The sequence below is a fragment of the Acanthisitta chloris genome, unplaced genomic scaffold, assembly GCF_000695815.1.
Source record: "Acanthisitta chloris isolate BGI_N310 unplaced genomic scaffold, ASM69581v1 scaffold11912, whole genome shotgun sequence".
NCBI lineage: Eukaryota > Metazoa > Chordata > Aves > Passeriformes > Acanthisittidae > Acanthisitta > Acanthisitta chloris.
Genome location: NW_008662309.1, coordinates 48,482 through 66,120, shown reverse-complemented (window position 1 = coordinate 66,120; position 17,639 = coordinate 48,482). Strand labels below are relative to the sequence as shown.

General features: G+C 46.4%; 1 protein-coding gene across 1 annotated transcript in view; it reads right to left on the bottom strand.

The window, feature by feature from the left end:
* Nucleotides 1-3,757: 3,757 nt before the first annotated feature.
* Nucleotides 3,758-17,639, bottom strand: part of ERGIC1 (endoplasmic reticulum-golgi intermediate compartment (ERGIC) 1) — a gene marked incomplete at its 5' end in the record, with an annotated part of 38,792 nt that continues 24,910 nt past the window's right edge. Inside the window, 4 exons of the mRNA XM_009070556.1 lie at nucleotides 3,758-4,119; nucleotides 11,555-11,677; nucleotides 14,762-14,862; nucleotides 15,515-15,575. Of these exons, the coding sequence (XP_009068804.1) occupies nucleotides 4,012-4,119; nucleotides 11,555-11,677; nucleotides 14,762-14,862; nucleotides 15,515-15,575 (393 nt within the window). The remainder of the gene's footprint in view (nucleotides 4,120-11,554; nucleotides 11,678-14,761; nucleotides 14,863-15,514; nucleotides 15,576-17,639) is intronic.

Below are 17,639 nucleotides of genomic sequence, written 5' to 3'. Positions count from 1 at the left end.
CTTCCTTCATGAAGCTGTTGTCAGCACACACTGATGTAAGTCAGAGTGTTAAGGGATTTGGTTTCTTCAGATGGTGCAGATAGTGCCCGAATTCATTGTGTTGTAACTTTTTACTACTTAATCTTCAGTAATTGCCTCAGACACTAATTTCTAAACACTTCTGAAGTGAAGCTGAAAGGACATTAAAGGAAGGAGAAACAAAACTCAGGTTATTTCACAAATCAAGGGGCAATGACTAAAGCCAAACACATAAGTCCCAAGCACAGACCACTCACCTCTCACTAAGAACTGGGAGTTAGGACACTCAGTACTGTACAAAACCAAGCACTGAACGTCCAGACATGACTCAGGGCTGATTACAAAAGAGCTCTGTGATAACTTTCACCACAGTGACCTGCCTTACAGTGATTTCACCGTGTGATAATGCTCAGATCACTGAAATCTTCATCAAAAAACAAAGGAAAAAGCCCCTTTAGGTTGATTTTGCAATGGTAGAGCAACAAGAAGCCAATCAAAACACATGAGAGTTTTATTTTCAATTCGAGAACTAAAAAGGCTGAGTTTATTAACATAAGGTTGCAAATTAAAAAGACAAATGCCAGAACTCCTTGATAGTCTCCACTGTAGGTTTGTGCTTTAAAGGTGTCTGTACCACTCTGCAGGGCTGTGTCCTCCCCCCTGCCCCTCTCCCCCACCTGCTGAGGGGAAACACCTCACTGACATCCTCAGGCTGCACCTCCAGAGGACTGTGCTAAAACAGAGACTCGTCACAGCCAGTGCCAGCCCCAACAGCCTGTGTGGCACACAGAGAACAGCTTGGAATGAGGAACACTCAGGAATTGAGCACAGACATTGCAGACTTCACTTCTTACAGAGCAGTAGTTGAATGCAAATATTGGATAAATCAGATCAAACATTCATCAATTCATCTGTTCCATTTTTTTTCATTCCATTTTGTCTCCTTAAAAAATCACCTGCTGACCACAAACTGCCTAGAATATACCTCACTGCTCTCTCCCTAGAGCTAAAAAGCTTGAACTCCACTGTGGCAAAGCATCCTATGCCATGAGTTCTCACTGCAGGATGGAGCCTCGAGTTAGAGGGAGTAATTTAAACTAGAAATTCCAAGTATTTCACTTCCTACAGGGATGTCTTTCTTGGAAACCCAAATACTTCTAGCAAAACATTGACCTGAAAGAGCAAAGGCATTAAGAGGGATGAGCAATCAATGGTTTCTTCCACTCTGACCTGACATTGGGTTTGCTTGCAATGATGTGTAAAAGCATAACTAAGCTCATTTTTGTCTCTGTAGAGTTGCAAGTAAGAGTGAAATCTACTGAGATACGTGGCAGCAACTGCCTCCCTTTCACATTTGGAGAGGTGAAGAGCAGATTCTTCTGTAAACACATGACGTAGAGCCACTGTGTGACCTGAGCCAGCCACGTCTGAAGGCCAAGCTCACCACAACTTCCACCAGCCCAAGAAGTGGCCTTGGCTTGGCAACACAAAAAGGCTCAGACCTGGTTTAGAGGACCAAGGAACAGTGTGTTTCTTCAGCTGAGTTCTGCCAGGACTTGAGCACAATTTGGTTTCCACATGTAGCAAAGCGAAATGTGATTCATGAGGTTATTGCAGTGGGTATTTTGGCAGAGAAAGGAGGAATGCTGAAATATCTTCTTTCCAAACAGAAAAGCCAAACAATTTCACTGGTCTGGGTTAGAGAACTGGCCTGGATTGTGCAGGAGGCAGTTTAACACAGGGAATAGGGGGAAGGATGGAAGTAACACACCAGGGGGGACAAGGAATCTGCAATCAGCTGCAATTGTTTGTGTCAAAGACATTGCACCAGGGGAGAAACTTCAGTCAACTAACTGTACAATCCACTGCACAGACCTGCCCTTGCCCAGCGAAGGAGGAGGATGCACTGCCAAGGATATTAAACACCACATCTTTGTAACCCACTGGATGCACAGGCTGAGAGCAAAGACTCCCCACATCCTAAACTAGGACATTCTTGCTGGGAGCTTCAGCTGGTCACAATGGATTAGAGGAAATCCTTCAGTCAGTAAGAGAAGGAATTGGCGTGGAAAATCCTGTCTCATCGACTGGGTTCTGCTCACAGCCACAGGGACACACACACGAAATGAAGACAAAGCAGCTCATTTTCAAGTTGATTTTTGTAAATGGGAAAAAAAACAATGTATAAAATCTATCCATACACGAACAGATACAGGAAGTTACACACTCCAGTTTACACCTAAAGGAAGAGCAATCAGTCCAGAATAAGATTCCAATGCTGTCTCTTGTCCCAAGTCACTACAGGGCAGGGGATGGCAGTTGGCTGCTGCTTTTTGCATGGCTGAAACTCTCTACACCTTCCCTACTTCCAAAGCAATGAGACAATTTCCACAGACATGTATTAGGGATTCTTTTGAAATGCATCAGACTCTAACGTTAACACTGAATATTCAAAGATTCATAGCATTCCAGAATAATGTTTGGCTACTTTTTCCTCCAGGAAAAGGTAGTAGATATGATCCAAGAGAAACCCTGCACCCCATCTTAGGATTTACAGCATTGAGGGAGTTAAAAGGTTTATGTTTGATGCTTTTTATCCATCCTGGAACACTTGGAGTTGGTGTACCCTCAGTTCAGCCATTTCTAGTGCATGCAGAGACTATTCAAGGAACATTTATGAGGCTGTGGGAAAAGCACTGAGCTAGTTTCAGTGAACTCACATCCACCAGGATATGTAAGTCACTCGTTTAATGGAGACCCCAGAAGACAAGGCTTGAAGGGATGGAGAGGGAAGCTCAGGTACCACTTGAAGGAATAAAACAAAGCTCCAAGCAGGGCCCAAGCTGTGGGAATGCTGCCCTGCTCCTGGTGTATCTGTGGAGAACAGTGTCAGCCCAGAGGGATGCCTGACTGAGCTCTAAAGGAAAAGAGAGGCACCTCGAATCCTGCAAAGTCAGACTTGCTGTGGTTGACAGGTGTATTGGATACACACACACACACACAGAGCAAGGAGGGAATCTGTGCTCATCCACCCAGAGGGGCTGCACCATGATTTTTTCTGAGCACAGAGAGTATAAAACCTCCTTTCAAAACAACACCACCACTAAGAACAAAGCATAAGTGCAGGATTCAGACTGTTGGGTGGTCTGTCTTTAAAAACATAAGGAAGAATAAAAGCTACTGCTGTAAAGACAATTATTCCCTTTCAAAGCAAAGGCCACATAAAACTGTGTTGCTCAGTTTGGTTTTTACTTCATGCCACCTGTAAACACAAGACTGGATATTCGGTTTGTGGGAAGAAGTGAAACCACTTTGACATCCAGAGTACAAGAAATGCCCTCCAGTGCTGGGATCACAGGTCACCCAGGCACAGGGAGCTGGGGGAAGGCTTCCTCTTCTCCTTTGTTCATGTCATTACAAAGGTTGTATCTGAACAACTCAGCTTTCCATCAAAGCACAAAACACTCCTTGATGTGATTTCTGCCCTCTTGTCTCTTCAGTTTGCTGTGGGGACTAACACTTTCCATTCCTCACCAACAGATACATCACCTTTTTGGCACCGTGGGTGGAATTTCTTCCTAATGTACAACTTTGCCCTTATACAAAAAGTCGATTGTCTAATCATGCAAATCCAACAGAACTCCCAAAAAAAAGTGTCACAAGACAGTTCAACCCTTTGCAATCTACTGCCTAGTTTGTACACTGCCACAGGAACCTCCCAGGGAACACACTGTCATCCTTCATGGCATTTCAACCTCTCTTTCTGGGGGGAGGGACCCTGAAATCCACACCCTGATTCCCTTGATTTTTCCCTCTCAGAGCTCTGAAATGCATGGAGATTTCTTTGATTTGTTGAAGACATCTTCACTGAACAGCCTGATTAGAGAAAAAAACATACTGATTCGATCAATTAGGAAATAAAGACAAAAACAGGTAGTGGTAGATTTCTCAATCGTTGCTCCTGTCCTTGGAGACCAAGGGAGAGGTTCACCACTACTGCATTTTCCCCAGCTGGATCTTCTTCCAGGCCTCTGATGCTGTGAAAATGCAGGAGTCAAGGATCCCAGCTACAGTAAATGTTCCTCCAATAATGGCACATATCTGGAATGAGAGAGGAGACACGTCTGTCAGTGAGGAGGGAAACTTCTCCACAGCTTCAGCTGGGGGAAGGATCCTACTGCTACTACTGGGGTGTTTGCGGGAAGCACCAAGACCTGGGGATGGAATTACATGACAATCATTCAGAAAAGCCATTCCCTACAGTGGAATAAATTTGTGCTATCCTGGACTCATCACCAGTGAAGAATCCCAGCTCCTAAAGCATGAATGCTGTTCCTTTCCAGGCTAAACTCCACCTTTCTAGAAGCTCTGTGTTGCTCATCAATTCCTACTACTGTTTTCTTTCACAAATACCACAGCCTTGGAGTCTTTGCCCTGTTTCACAAGATGCAGCATTTGCAAACAGGCCAAAGACACTGAAATAGCACGTGAAGGGCAGTGACTAACAGAGAAACTCAGCTCCCAGTGCCACCCACAGCTCAGCCTGGCTAACACTTTCCATGACAAAGGTTGCTCACAGCAGCCAACTGAACTCTTTGGGGGCCAAAGTTTTCCACACAAGATATCTCAGGTTGAGTTATTTAACCCTAACCTCGTTGTTTTCAAGAACAGAGTTAGGGGAAAAAATTAATCTCCTGATTAGCATAACAGTTATTTCACTTCTCAGCTGCTTCAGAAGTAATGAGACATGGCAAACCCAAGGTCTGGAGCACCAATAGTCAGGTGGCACCAGGGATGAGCTATGTGACACTTTACTTCAATTCCCTGATCCCCAATGGGGACAATGCCCATCTCTGCTCCCAGGGAAACTCTGAAGGAAAACACTTTGAAGGGTTCACTAGCAGGACAACAGCTGTGTGGGAATTCTGGTGAAAACAGAATCACAGAATCACTGAGGTGGGGAAAGACCTTCAAGATCATCGGTGGCACCAGGGATGAGCTATGTGACACTTTACTTCAATTCCCTGATCCCCAATGGGGACAATGCCCATCTCTGCTCCCAGGGAAACTCTGAAGGAAAACACTTTGAAGGGTTCACTAGCAGGACAACAGCTGTGTGGGAATTCTGGTGAAAACAGAATCACAGAATCACTGAGGTGGGGAAAGACCTTCAAGATCATCGAGTCCGTGACCCACCGTTATTTCACTTCTCAGCTGCTTCAGAAGTAATGAGACATGGCAAACCCAAGGTCTGGAGCACCAATAGTCAGGTGGCACCAGGGATGAGCTATGTGACACTTTACTTCAATTCCCTGATCCCCAATGGGGACAATGCCCATCTCTGCTCCCAGGGAAACTCTGAAGGAAAACACTTTGAAGGGTTCACTAGCAGGACAACAGCTGTGTGGGAATTCTGGTGAAAACAGAATCACAGAATCACTGAGGTGGGGAAAGACCTTCAAGATCATCGAGTCCCACCTGTGACCCACCACCACCTTGTCAGCTAGGCCAGCGCACTGAGTGCCATGTCCAGTTGGTCCTTAGACACCTCCAGGGACGGTGACTCCACCACCTCCCTGGGCAGCACATTTCAATGCCTGACAACCCTTGCCATGGATAAATTCCTTCTGATGTCCAACCTGAACTTTTCCTGGCACAGCCTGAGGCCATGCCATCTTGTCCTGCCACTGCTCCCTGGGAGCAGAGCCTGATCCCACCTGCTGCACCTCCGGGCAGGGACTTGGAGAGAGTGAAGTCTTCACTGAACCTCTTTTTCACCAGGCTGAGACCCCACAGTTCCTCAGCCAGGGGGGGGGGACAATCTGTGCCCTGGTCCTGCTGCCCATGCTATTTTTGACCCAGAAACACCTGACATATGGCCTGGGTGAACACAACCCACCTGCCAGCAAGGAGGCAGCAGTGAAATGCCACAGGGTGGGAAGGACCTCCCAGGGTGCCACCCCAGCAGTGCCCTGCACCAGGCAGTGCTCACATGGAAAGAATGAGACACGATAACTAACCTAATAACGTTGGTCCTGCTGCCCATGCTATTTTTGACCCAGAAACACCTGACATATGGCCTGGGTGAACACAACCCACCTGCCAGCAAGGAGGCAGCAGTGAAATGCCACAGGGTGGGAAGGACCTCCCAGGGTGCCACCCCAGCAGTGCCCTGCACCAGGCAGTGCTCACATGGAAAGAATGAGACACGATAACTAACCTAATAACGTTACCAGCCAAGCTGTAATTACACAGCACTTGGCATTTCCCAACTCCCACATTTTTTACTTCATAACTGTGATGCTCTTTTAATTTGGTCTCTTAGATTGCGTAGGGTGAAGTGTTCTGAGAATAACAACAGAGGGGCAGTGAGAAGGGGGCAAGATGCAGAGATGGCCTCCTGCTTAGGGAAATGGGAGATTTTGCTATGAGCTAGAGGCAAAGAGAGAGAGGATTCCAAAACCAGTGAGCAGGACATCAGGGAAATATCTGTATCAAAATATTAGGTGTTCAAGGCGTCCAAGGACCAACTGGACATGGCACTCAGTGCTCTGCTCTAGCTGACAAGGTGGTGATGGGTCACAGGTTGGACTCACTGATCCTGGAGGTCTTTTCTACCCTAAATGATTTTGTGATATATGTATATATGTCACAAAAATGCAACAGAGCTGGCCCAGAATGGAACCAGTGCCACATTACATGTACCATGTCACTGCTCCTCTCCCACACAGCTCTACACCCCACAGGCAAAGGCACAGACAAACAAGCACCATAAGAGCAGCTGAGCTGAGCTCAGCAGGGGAAAGGAACAAACAAGTCATTAACAGTGAGCAAAGGCAGCAAGAACTAAAGCTCATTTCCTTGTGTATTTCCAACAGATATGATCATTTACTGAGCTCAGTGACACCAGGAGCTGCAGGAAAAGTGGATTCTGCAGGACACTTGGCCTTGCAGCAGATCAAGGCTAAAATCAGCACCAGCCAGAGGAAAAGTTAGTATTTTTAGGGGCCAAACACAGCTCCTTGTCCTATCCCTTGGAGCATGATAGAGTGCCCTGAGGGAAAATGACCACCACAGTTGGGTTACTTCAGTCCAGAGCAGCTCAGCTGACAGGAGATGCCACACCACAAACACAATGCTAAGATTTTGCATCATCTGGTCGGAAAATCTGATTCCAGTGCAGCAGTGCAAGGGGGTGGGGAAGAGAAAAGAACTCTATCTCCATCTGCAGAGCTCTGTGGTGCTGAGTGTGTGTGAGTCACTCACACCTGGCATCGCTCGGGGCTGCCTCCCCTGCCTTGTGACACAAAAAGCAGCACCAGCGTGGGCTCTAGGGCAGCACTGAAGCTGCACCATAGTGTTTCTTGATCATCACAGCTCTAACACATGTGGAGGCCCTGAAGAAGTTAGGAATCAAGGCATTTATCTATATTTAATGAGGTTTTATACCATGATCTGCGTTTGGCTCCGTGAGGTTATAGCTTGACTCAGGAATAATCATTACATGATGAAGAGAAAGAGTCATAGAATCAGAGAATTTCAGGGGTTGGAATGATGTTTAGAGATCATCCAGCCCCAATCCCCTGCTCTGGGCAGGGACACCTCCCACCAGAGCAGGTTGCTCAAGGCTTCATCCAACCTGGCTTTGAAGAAACACAGAAGTGTAGTAATTCCAGCCACGAGGGTCCATCCCATGCAATGTGGGAATGCCCTAGGGAAGGTGATTACAGGACAGTGGTGGGATGCAGACTGATGCCTAGAGGAAAACATGAGTGGGTATGTAGGAGGCAAGGTAGGAAGCTATGTGACAGCCAGGCAAGTGTCAGATAGGTGACTGTTCACCTCTGAGATGGCTTAATGCCTGAAAATGACTTCTGAGGACAGAGGGGACAGTGGGACCCTCAGGGAACTCCCAGCAAGGTAAGCTGCAGAATCCCACCTGGAGATTTCAGGCTGACCCACAGCACATCTTACAGAGAAAAACATCACAGGGCTGAATCTGACACCTGCCAGCAACAGTTCCCATGGCTGAAACCATTCTGCCTGTGAGCACTCTGTTCCAGTTCCCCATACATTATTTCCAGCTTAATTTTCTCACACCTGAATGCCAGGTGAGTCCTCTCATACCAGGGAAAAAGTTTTTCTTTGGATTCTGACTGCTTCAGCTGAACTTTGGCTTTTTTCCTGCCTGCCCTCCACTCCCAGCCCCATGTCTGACCTCATGACAGAACCTTCTTTCAGTTTGGCCACTTACAGGAACTCATCAATTTTACAGCACTGACACTTTTCCCCTTGTTCCACAACCTCAACCCTGAGGCCCTGAATGGCTTCTCTTCACGGGGAGGTGCCTTGATTTTAAGCAGTGCAGTTTAACAGGCAAAGCCTACTGTGTTTAACACTCTGCCAAGTGTCTGTGGTTCACCCCAGGATCCCTGGAAACTCCCAGAACAGTGACTGTGGCAGCTCTGACACACAATGAATACAAAACCTTACTTAGTGTTGAACCTTTTGGAGCAAGAGATGTAAAGTAAAATCCAGGCTGAACCAATGCCTTTTTCCTGGACAGGAATGGTACAGAAAATCAGGATAATTCTTCATACCATAAAAAGCTCAGGAGCAGACATGAGTTAGAGTGGGAACAGAGAAGATCTGGGAATGCTGCTCTTAGCAGAGCTGAAGGTTTGGAGGGCAAACTCATTGCTAACAAGACCATCAGACTACCTTCCCAGCAGCAGCAGGAGATGCTTTTGGCTCACTGCTGAGCAGCTAACACCTCTCTCTCCTCTATCTCTCACTGATCATCCCTCAGCAGTGTGTCCTGTCCTCCAAGACTGACACTGCTGCCCCCCTAAAGTCTCTTCCAAGCCCACAGGAACATCCCCCATGCCCAGATTAAATTGTATGGGTGTCCAAATAAACAGTCTGCTCCCTGAAAAGAGCCTGAGGTGATCCCCCACTGCCCCAGAGCCTCTCTTGTGGTTTTTAAATCCAACAGCTGCTGCTCAGAACAAGCTGCTACTTTTCATGGCCACTTGGCTTCGGCAAGGACTCCACACACCCAGTCCCTCTGGCCCTCAGCCCAGTGCTGAGCATCACCAGCTGGTCTCCAGAGCAACTGTGATGCAAAAGGAGACACAGGAAGGGGCTAAAGCCCAGTGGAACAGATCATGTCATCCAAACAGGGCAAGGAGACCGAGGACAAAGGTGCTTTGATCCTCTGCAGCACTGCTCCTCCCTCCCAACCTTTTCAATGCCACCTAAAGCTTTCAGTGTGGCACACAGCCAAGGGTGCCCTTACAGACAACATTCCCGGCCTAAAGGAGAGGGAGAGCAGGTCATCTGTGCCAGGGCCAGATGGCCCAGACTGACACCTGGAGCTGTGACAAGGACCTGCCTCCACCTCAGCCACGTCTGGTGAGGCCCTGGCACACCTGACTGACCTACTGAGGAACAGCTACTGCAGGGATCTGTCATCCACACACCTCCACAAGAAGGACAGTCGACTGGGATGGCCCCAAGAGAGCTGCTTGTCACTATAGCCATTCATAAGACCAAACAACGTAGTCAAAAATCAACTGTTAAACTCTTCTTAAGCAGTGCAGCAGTGCCCAGCTGACTTGAAACACAGGATGGGGCAGAGTGATGGGCCAGTGATTCAAAATTCAGACTTAGAGAAGTGAGGATATGGTGTATGGAGAGGAGTTTTGTTTTGGGGAGGGAGAGAGGAGCAACTGACATCCTTATTTTATGCTAATTCCATACTTGATGAGGACTAACCAACATTTAAATCCTTTTGGAAATAAAACTGAATCTGCCGTTGCATTTTTGGCTTCTCAGTAGGAAACACTTTCAGTTTTTGAGGTTGTGAGATACAAACCCAAATGAGATACAAATCCCAAAGGTCTCTGTGGCAACCAGTGAGGAAACTCTCCTGTGGATCCCTTATGCAAACTCAGAAGCACAGTATCAAATCCAACACAGATGCACACAGTGGCATATCAGCCAGAAGCAGAGGGACATGACAAAGGATAATCCCAGTTATCCATGATTCCCAAACCCTGTTTCCCATTCAAAACACCTCCACACCCTTGACAAGATGCATAAGAAGTCTCTGCAAGCACATTGCTAGGGAAAGCAGCAGAGGTAGCATGACATGCCACGTTATGAAATGCTGATGTTGGCCCTTTTTTAAGGTTGTTTTGAAACCAGAAGTGCTAAGAAGAGAAAGTCTTAGACCACAATGTTGAGATGTTGCTTCAAGTCCCTTTCCCTTGCTGTTTGTGTGCCCTAGAGATCACAAACATGCCTAAAGTGAAGGGAACTTGCTGTTTATCACAAGTTGCAAAACCAAGATCTTGAAGTGCAAACAGCCACACAGTTTATGTGACTTCCAACTGACATATTCGAACAGTTTAAAAATCCAAATTCAAGGTCTTCCTTCCAGCTCATTTATCAATGACTTCCCATTTCCCCATGCCTCACTGGCACTGCAGACTGCCCTCATTCAATTTTTAGCCAATTTGAAGCTTCAGTTTTAAGCCCAACTCCCTGAGGACAGGAGTTCTGGTGGATCTTTAAATAGCTCTTTGCCTAAGCAGCAGTTTGGCCAGCACAGCTCTGCTAGAGATGCTGAGCTCAGGACTGCAGGATGCTATCTGGATACATCAAAATGTAACTCGTCAGGAAAACACCTCTGGAATTTGATAATGCAGCTCTTATGCACTTCTACCCAGGAGTAAATACCTGGATCTGGCATTCCCATATTAAGCCAAGCATTAGCACTGAGTCAAACAACTGCTCTGCAGTCAGTGCCTTGCAGGGGAGGAGAGATGCGGCTGGTGGTGAAATCTCTGGTGCCAGTTTTGTACCTATTTGCTGTAAAATTCACCCAATTAACCAGCAGATAGCAAGGACAGACAGTTCTGGGTCATCTAACTGTTTCCCTTCCCTCACATGAATTCTCTCTAGGTGAGAACAGGATGACTTTGGTATGGAAGAGGGTGACGAGGCACTGGCACAGGTTGCCCAGAGAAATTGTGGCTGCTCCATCCCTGGGAGTGTTCCAGGCCAGGTTGGATGGGGCTTGGAGCAACCTGGGCTAGTGGAAGGTGTCCCTGCCCATAGCTGGGAGTGGAACTACATGATCTTTAACGTCCTTCCAACTCAAACCATTCTATGATTCTCTGCATGTTCAATCCCATCATTAGAGTGGTTTATTGCAGCTTTACTGCACACCACAGCTTTACTCCCAAGTTTCTGCCATGCTGCAGTAGAGCTTAGACAGAGTCTGGCACTTCTGGAACAGGATAATTTTCCTTCTCCTTATGCCTAGCTCTGAAATCAAGCTGTCACAGCACTGAGCTTCCCAGTCAGCTCCCTCACACTCCAGTACAACCACAGCCACGTGCTGCTTTATCTCCATCACATCACAGGGCTCTGAAGCAGAAACTCACTTCTCATGGGCAAGAAAGGCTTGAGGAGAGGAGTGAAAGGCAGGCAGGAGAGAGAGGAAAATGAGAGGTTCAGGGGAACTCACCGATGTGATAAACCTGTACAAAGGCTGTCGCCTCTCTGTGTATTTCACTGTGATGGGGCTCAAGTCGTACCTAAACCAGATGGCAGGGATGATGCGACCTGTGTGGCTGTAGGCCACGTACTCCTGCAAGAGAAAGTCAGGGTTAAAAAGGGAAGAAAATGTCAGCAATCTCAGAGTGCCTGCAATAGAACTGCCTCTGTGGATTTGGCTCTTGCTGCACTAAGGATCAGAGGGAAGGAAGCAAACAGTGAATTCCTGTAGGAGTGCACACCCCAATCCTTATCAAACAGGGAAACAAGGTCTTTCCAGCCTGATAGTGACAGAGCTGGGAACAGAGTGATGGTGATGCTCTCACCTTCGTTCAGTTCTAGAAGCAAGTAGAAAGGCTGTGGATTCTCTAGCTTACATCTGCTCTGTGTAGATACAAACTGCATGATTAGAGCTGAAGCTTTTCTACTGCAAATAATATCATGTATGTATTTTGTACATAAATCATACACTGGGATATTCATCAAACAAATGGAATTTAGTTTGCAAGAACCTGCAAATCCTCCTCGTCCCTGCACTCCTCTGCAAGGCTCCCTCCCTTCCAACAGTGGGAATGCTTTGCCCACTCAGGATGAACCATGTGGAGCCATGTTTAAACCATGTTTAAAACTCATGCTGAAAACCAGAATAAAGCTGTAAATAGAAAGATATTGGCAAAGGTGCAAAAAAATATTGCAGGCTGGTTTGGAGAGACATAGTCAGATTGGCAGTGAAAATCTCCTTTAATCCATTTCTTTTCTAGCAGATACAATGCCATGAATTTCCTTAGTAACAGGTACAGGGCCATGAACTTCCTGACTAACAGCTGCAGTGCCATGAGGTTCTTTACTAGCAGTTACAATGCCATGAACTTCTTTACTAGCAGGTCCAGTGCCATCCATGAGCCACAGGACACACTGCACAGTGCCAGTGTAGAACAGACACCAACATCATCTTACCATCAAAAGTCACACCTTTTTTAACTAATATTCTGCCTGTGGAAATAGCTATCAGTTTTCAAGTATCAGGACCTTCACAGAGTGAAGAAAAATCGAGTCCTTCCAGGCTAAGGACCTAAAAACCCAAGGAGAGCCATTGGCACTGGCATGGCACACACTGTCTCTCCCTTTTCCCTGCTGCTTTTCCCTCCTCCAGCCCCATGACATGCTGCCAACTCAGATCACATCTTCTGCTTTAATTCTCCTCCACACAGAGGCAAAGACAACCTCAAACACTTCAGAAAGATGAAGGAAGGACAAGCAATAGGAATCTCATGAGCATGGTACAGAAGAGATAACTTGGCTCTCTGTGAGCTCAGAGGGAGAGAGTGAAACATTTACCTTCAGTAATACTATACAAAGGAAGATTATTATATATTAATCCCAAGTTTCCCTCTATTTAAGCTTTTCCCATGGGAAACAAGCAAAGCAGAAGTCCCTAGACAGAGTATTTTAAGGGCTCTTAGTGGAGTTCTGCAGCACATCTTGGGGTGGTTACGTGGGGAAGTGAGGACACAGAGGGTCAGGAGGTAAGAGAGGAGACACTGCCCAAACCTGAGACTCTATTCATACTAGCCCCTCTGTGCCAGACTATTCCAGTGGCTTCCCATTTCTCTTTCCCACTGATCAGCCTGGGAGTCAAGGGCTAGAGAAGAAAACGCAGAGGCAGCACTGTTTCTCTGCACTTCAGTTGGGATGGAACTGACCTCATTTTTTCTCTCTCTCCCCTTTTCCCCCCCCAGCAATCCTGCCCTAATTAGTCAGAGTTGGCTGAACGCCCCAGTTTGCATCCAAGCTCACAGAAGTGTCAAAAGCTCCTGCTGTCTAATTTCCAAATTACTTTCAGGCCTTGCATTGCAAGAGCCTTATCAGAACAGCAGTTGTGACATTAAGCAGAACAAATACATTGTAATCTGAACAGAGGGAGATGTCCAAATCCCTGGGACATGCTGTACAAGCAAGCCCAAAAGTCACTAGACAGGAACATTAGGCTGAGAACTAGTCCAGGAGAGTGTGTGCTTGATTATTAGTTCTTTCAGACTAGTGGTAATTAGGTATTATAAACAGATTTGGGGCTTTCATTTAGCACCTGATTGGGAAATCATTTTAAACTGAAATATGCTTTTTACCTTAAAATGTAAATTGGGTCTTTTTTTTCCCTTTAAAATAAAAGTTTAATACATTGTATTGTTAAAATTCAAATATTTTCACAGTGAATGTTAAGTAATTTAAGAATTATAAAGTTATAATAGCTATAATCATCTCAGCCTGGAGAAAAGGAGGTTCAGGGGAGACCTCACTCTCTACACTTCCTGACAAAAGGTTGGAGCCAGGAGGGGATCAGGCTCTGCTCCCAGGGAACAAGGGACAGGACAACTGGAAACAGCCTCAAGCTGTGCCAGGGGAGGTTCAGGTTGGACATCAGGAGGAATTTATCCATGGAAATGGTTATCAGGCATTGGAACTGCCCAGGGAGGTGGTGGAGTCACCATCCCTGGAGGTGTCCAAGGAACAACTAGACGTGGCACTCAGTGCTCTGCTCTGGCTGATCAGGTGGTGATGGGTCATGGTTGGACTTGATGATCTTGGAGGTCTTTTCCAGCCTCAGTGATTCCATGATAACACAGTACCACTGTAAAACAGCCAACCAGTACATATTCGCTACCACAGGTTCAGTGGCTTCATGTCTGAAATCAACACTACAAAGCTAAAAACTGCTAATTTTTTTGTCTGACACATCCATCACAACTGAGACTGTTTCATTACTAAACCCAGGTGTAAGTGATGTTCTGTGTGCTCAGCTGCACTACAGTTTCCACTCAGATGCATCTACACCCAACCAAGAGCTCCTGCAGCATGCAAAACCCTTCCACACAACCTAAGGAAATCTAGATTGAACTGCCAGATGAGAAAGTCAGGAGGAAGAATCCCTGTCTCAGGAATGAAAACAATACCACCACCTGCTTTGGCAATCCCAACCCCAACGCTGGTTGGAAGAACCAGGGAGAATCACTCTGAAGAGCTTCAGTTCCTCCTTCTCCCAGCAGAGGCTACTGCTCACCTACAAACACATGGAACAGCACTGCACAGAGCTCCAGGGGAGGGAATGGTGGCTGAACATCCTCCACACATCCACTGGGCTGCAATGAGGAGCTTCCTTGAGCACTACCTGCTCTCTCACCTTGTTTGCTACCGTGTATTGGTAGGAGTATCGCTGCTTCCCGCTCATGTCTTCGTACACGGTTGGGACTATCTTCAGGATGTAATCGTGAGATGCAAGAGCTGTGGTCAGGGAAGGAAAGGGAAGCATCCATCAGCCTTCAGAAAAAGGGATCACAGCCTACACAAGACTACAAAGTAAAACCAGTCACTAAACAGGGATCTCCCTCCTCTCTAGCTCAGGTTCTGGGACAAAGAGACAATTTCACATCCTACATTGATGTCCTTTGCACAAAACCTTTTAAGGTAGTTGGGTGACACCAGAACCCACCCACCACCTCTGTAGGACCACAGCCCACACAGTTTGGGTTACTTGAACCTTCCCAACTGCTTGCAGCTATAAATGGTAAGAGTTATCACCACCACAAGAGCTTGGTTAAACCAGGAACTAGCTAAGGTTACAGCTGCACTCACTGAGCTGCTTCGTGCAAAGGCATCACAACCTCTGTAGCCTCATTTCTAGGACACCCATATCTCTTTCTTCCTTCCCCAACAGCTGCTTCACCATTTATTTTCATAATTTAAATGGCTTGGGCCATTTTTTTGTCTGCTGAAACACTTTAAAACAGAATTCTGAATGACTGAAATGTCAGTCAGCAACATCTGGAGACAAAGAGGCAAATGCAAGACTTCAGGACACACCAGTGTTGCAGGAACAGCTCTGTTTCCCCCGTGCAGGGAGTGGCTAAGACCTGTAATCCCCAAGAATACATACGGTTTGAGCTGAGTTTATCTGCTCCCTCCAAGGCATTGAATGCTCCATGGACATTATGGACCTGGAAATCAAAAAAGGCACATGAAGAAACTGTGCTCTGACTTCATACTCTGGATATTTGCTTCCCTAGGAGATGAATCTGATTCAACCTTTTTGCAAACAAAGCCTTGAAATATCTTTCAGTGACCATCACCAGAGGCTGGTTTCAAGGAAAAAGTTGATTTCACAACATCTCACAAGATGCAATTCCAAAACCACTCCAAAGCTGAAGGAATTGCAGTTGGAAGAGGTCAGTTGTGACATTTCATGGGGAGATATTTCCTAAGAGCTTTGCAGAGTTAACTGGGAAATAAAGGGGAATAAATGGGAGTCAGACTCAGGTTAAAATTCAGTTCTCCTGTAAACGTAGCTCATGTCAGAGCAGTTGGGCTGGTACAGGTTGAACTCACTAGCCCAGCTGGCACAGCAGGTACTCTGTGCCCTTGGAGATGGGAAGGACACATGCCAACACTGCCATCCCTTCAGCTTTTCCTGCAGCTGATCCCAAGGATCTGTTTGCCCAGAATAACAGGATTTCTATCCCATACCTTGCCCATCCTGTGATCTGTTGTCCACCAACAGAATACCCAATGTGTGACCTCTCTATGCAGGGAAAACCCCACAGCAAGGGCTATAGGTCAGAGCTTGCATCACTCACCCAATGTACAGTAAGCTACACAGAAAGGACAAGTAACCCACAGCCTAGAAATTCCCGACCTTAACTCAGAAAACAGGGAAGAAGAGTTTGGAAGAAGTGTTTGGTCATGGGTGTGACAGAGTTTCACCTCACTGCCAGGGCACTGCAATCTCCTTCCCTGACCCTCTCAACACCTGACAGCATTTGTCTCACCCCAGTGGCTGTTTCCCTAGTCTGAGCACTACAGAGTGGATGATGATTTGGAGGAAGCAGCAAGTTTTGCTCAATGGAAAGAAAATTCTAGAGAGACAAAATCATCAGCAAGTTCAGTTGGAAGGAGCTGGTAACAGCTGCAGAGCAGAACAACAGCTGAACCTGCTGTGGTGCCATTTCTGGTGTTTTACACAACCACAACTACCTCCGAACTGCATGTGCAGCTTAGACTTACTCTTTGATCAGTGTAAAAGGCACATGAAGAAAGAGAAGTCCCTGCACTTGGCTACAGTATTATGTTCTATCCTTGATACAGCTGAGAAGTTGTGTCTCATAGCCTATCTGGGCCAGAGACTTTAAGGTACACTTCAAACTTTTCCCCTGGTGTAGACGAGCCCAAAATCAAACCAATGTGTTCTTCAGAAAAGTAGGAGATGATGCATTTGTAAACCTAATTTCTCTTGAGCATGGTGTTGAATAATCCTAGTTTTAACCTTCTGAGAGGTCTTGTCTTCCCTTGAGAGTTCCAGATTGGAACTGTTGGTCTCTGCCTGAGTTATGTGTCCAGCTACATGTCTTTGCCTAGAGGTTAAAGCCTAGAGTGCTCAAGGCCCTAGCAAGCATCTTTTTGAGGTTCATGTTATGGAAGAATAAAGTGTTGGCACTGTTAAACCACTGATTCTACTGCTAACAGTTGGTACTAAAGTTAGTTAAAACACTAGCAGTAAATGGGTTCCTCAGCAAACAACTGGGCCTAGCCTGTATATTTGGACTTAAGATTCTTGCCCTTGCCTCCCCAACATCCACACTTCTGTTTGCAAGTAAAAGTTGTCTGCTCTGCATCTCTCTACAAGCTGTGACTTCCACACAGACAGAGCCCCCAGACACCTCCACGACTGCCAGTTTCTGTGCCATCAGGGCCCTTGGTGCATCTGCCTCTGTCTCTGCAACAAAGGTGGCATTTTTAACTACCAGCCTGATGTTTTAACATGATTTTCCTTGTGGAATATTCTGAATTCCCATGACATTATTTAGAATAACTCATCTCTGCCCTACAAAGTGCACAGGTGTGTTTCTTGGGGAATAGACTTGTTTGGACCTTAAGTACCTGCAGGGACTTCAGCAAGGAGTAAGTTTGGCCACAGGAACAGAATTGCTTGCAACAGAGGTTTAAGCAATGTTCAGACAGACATTCTCAGGACTGTCCTTCCACACCGAGGCAGAACCAAAGTTTAG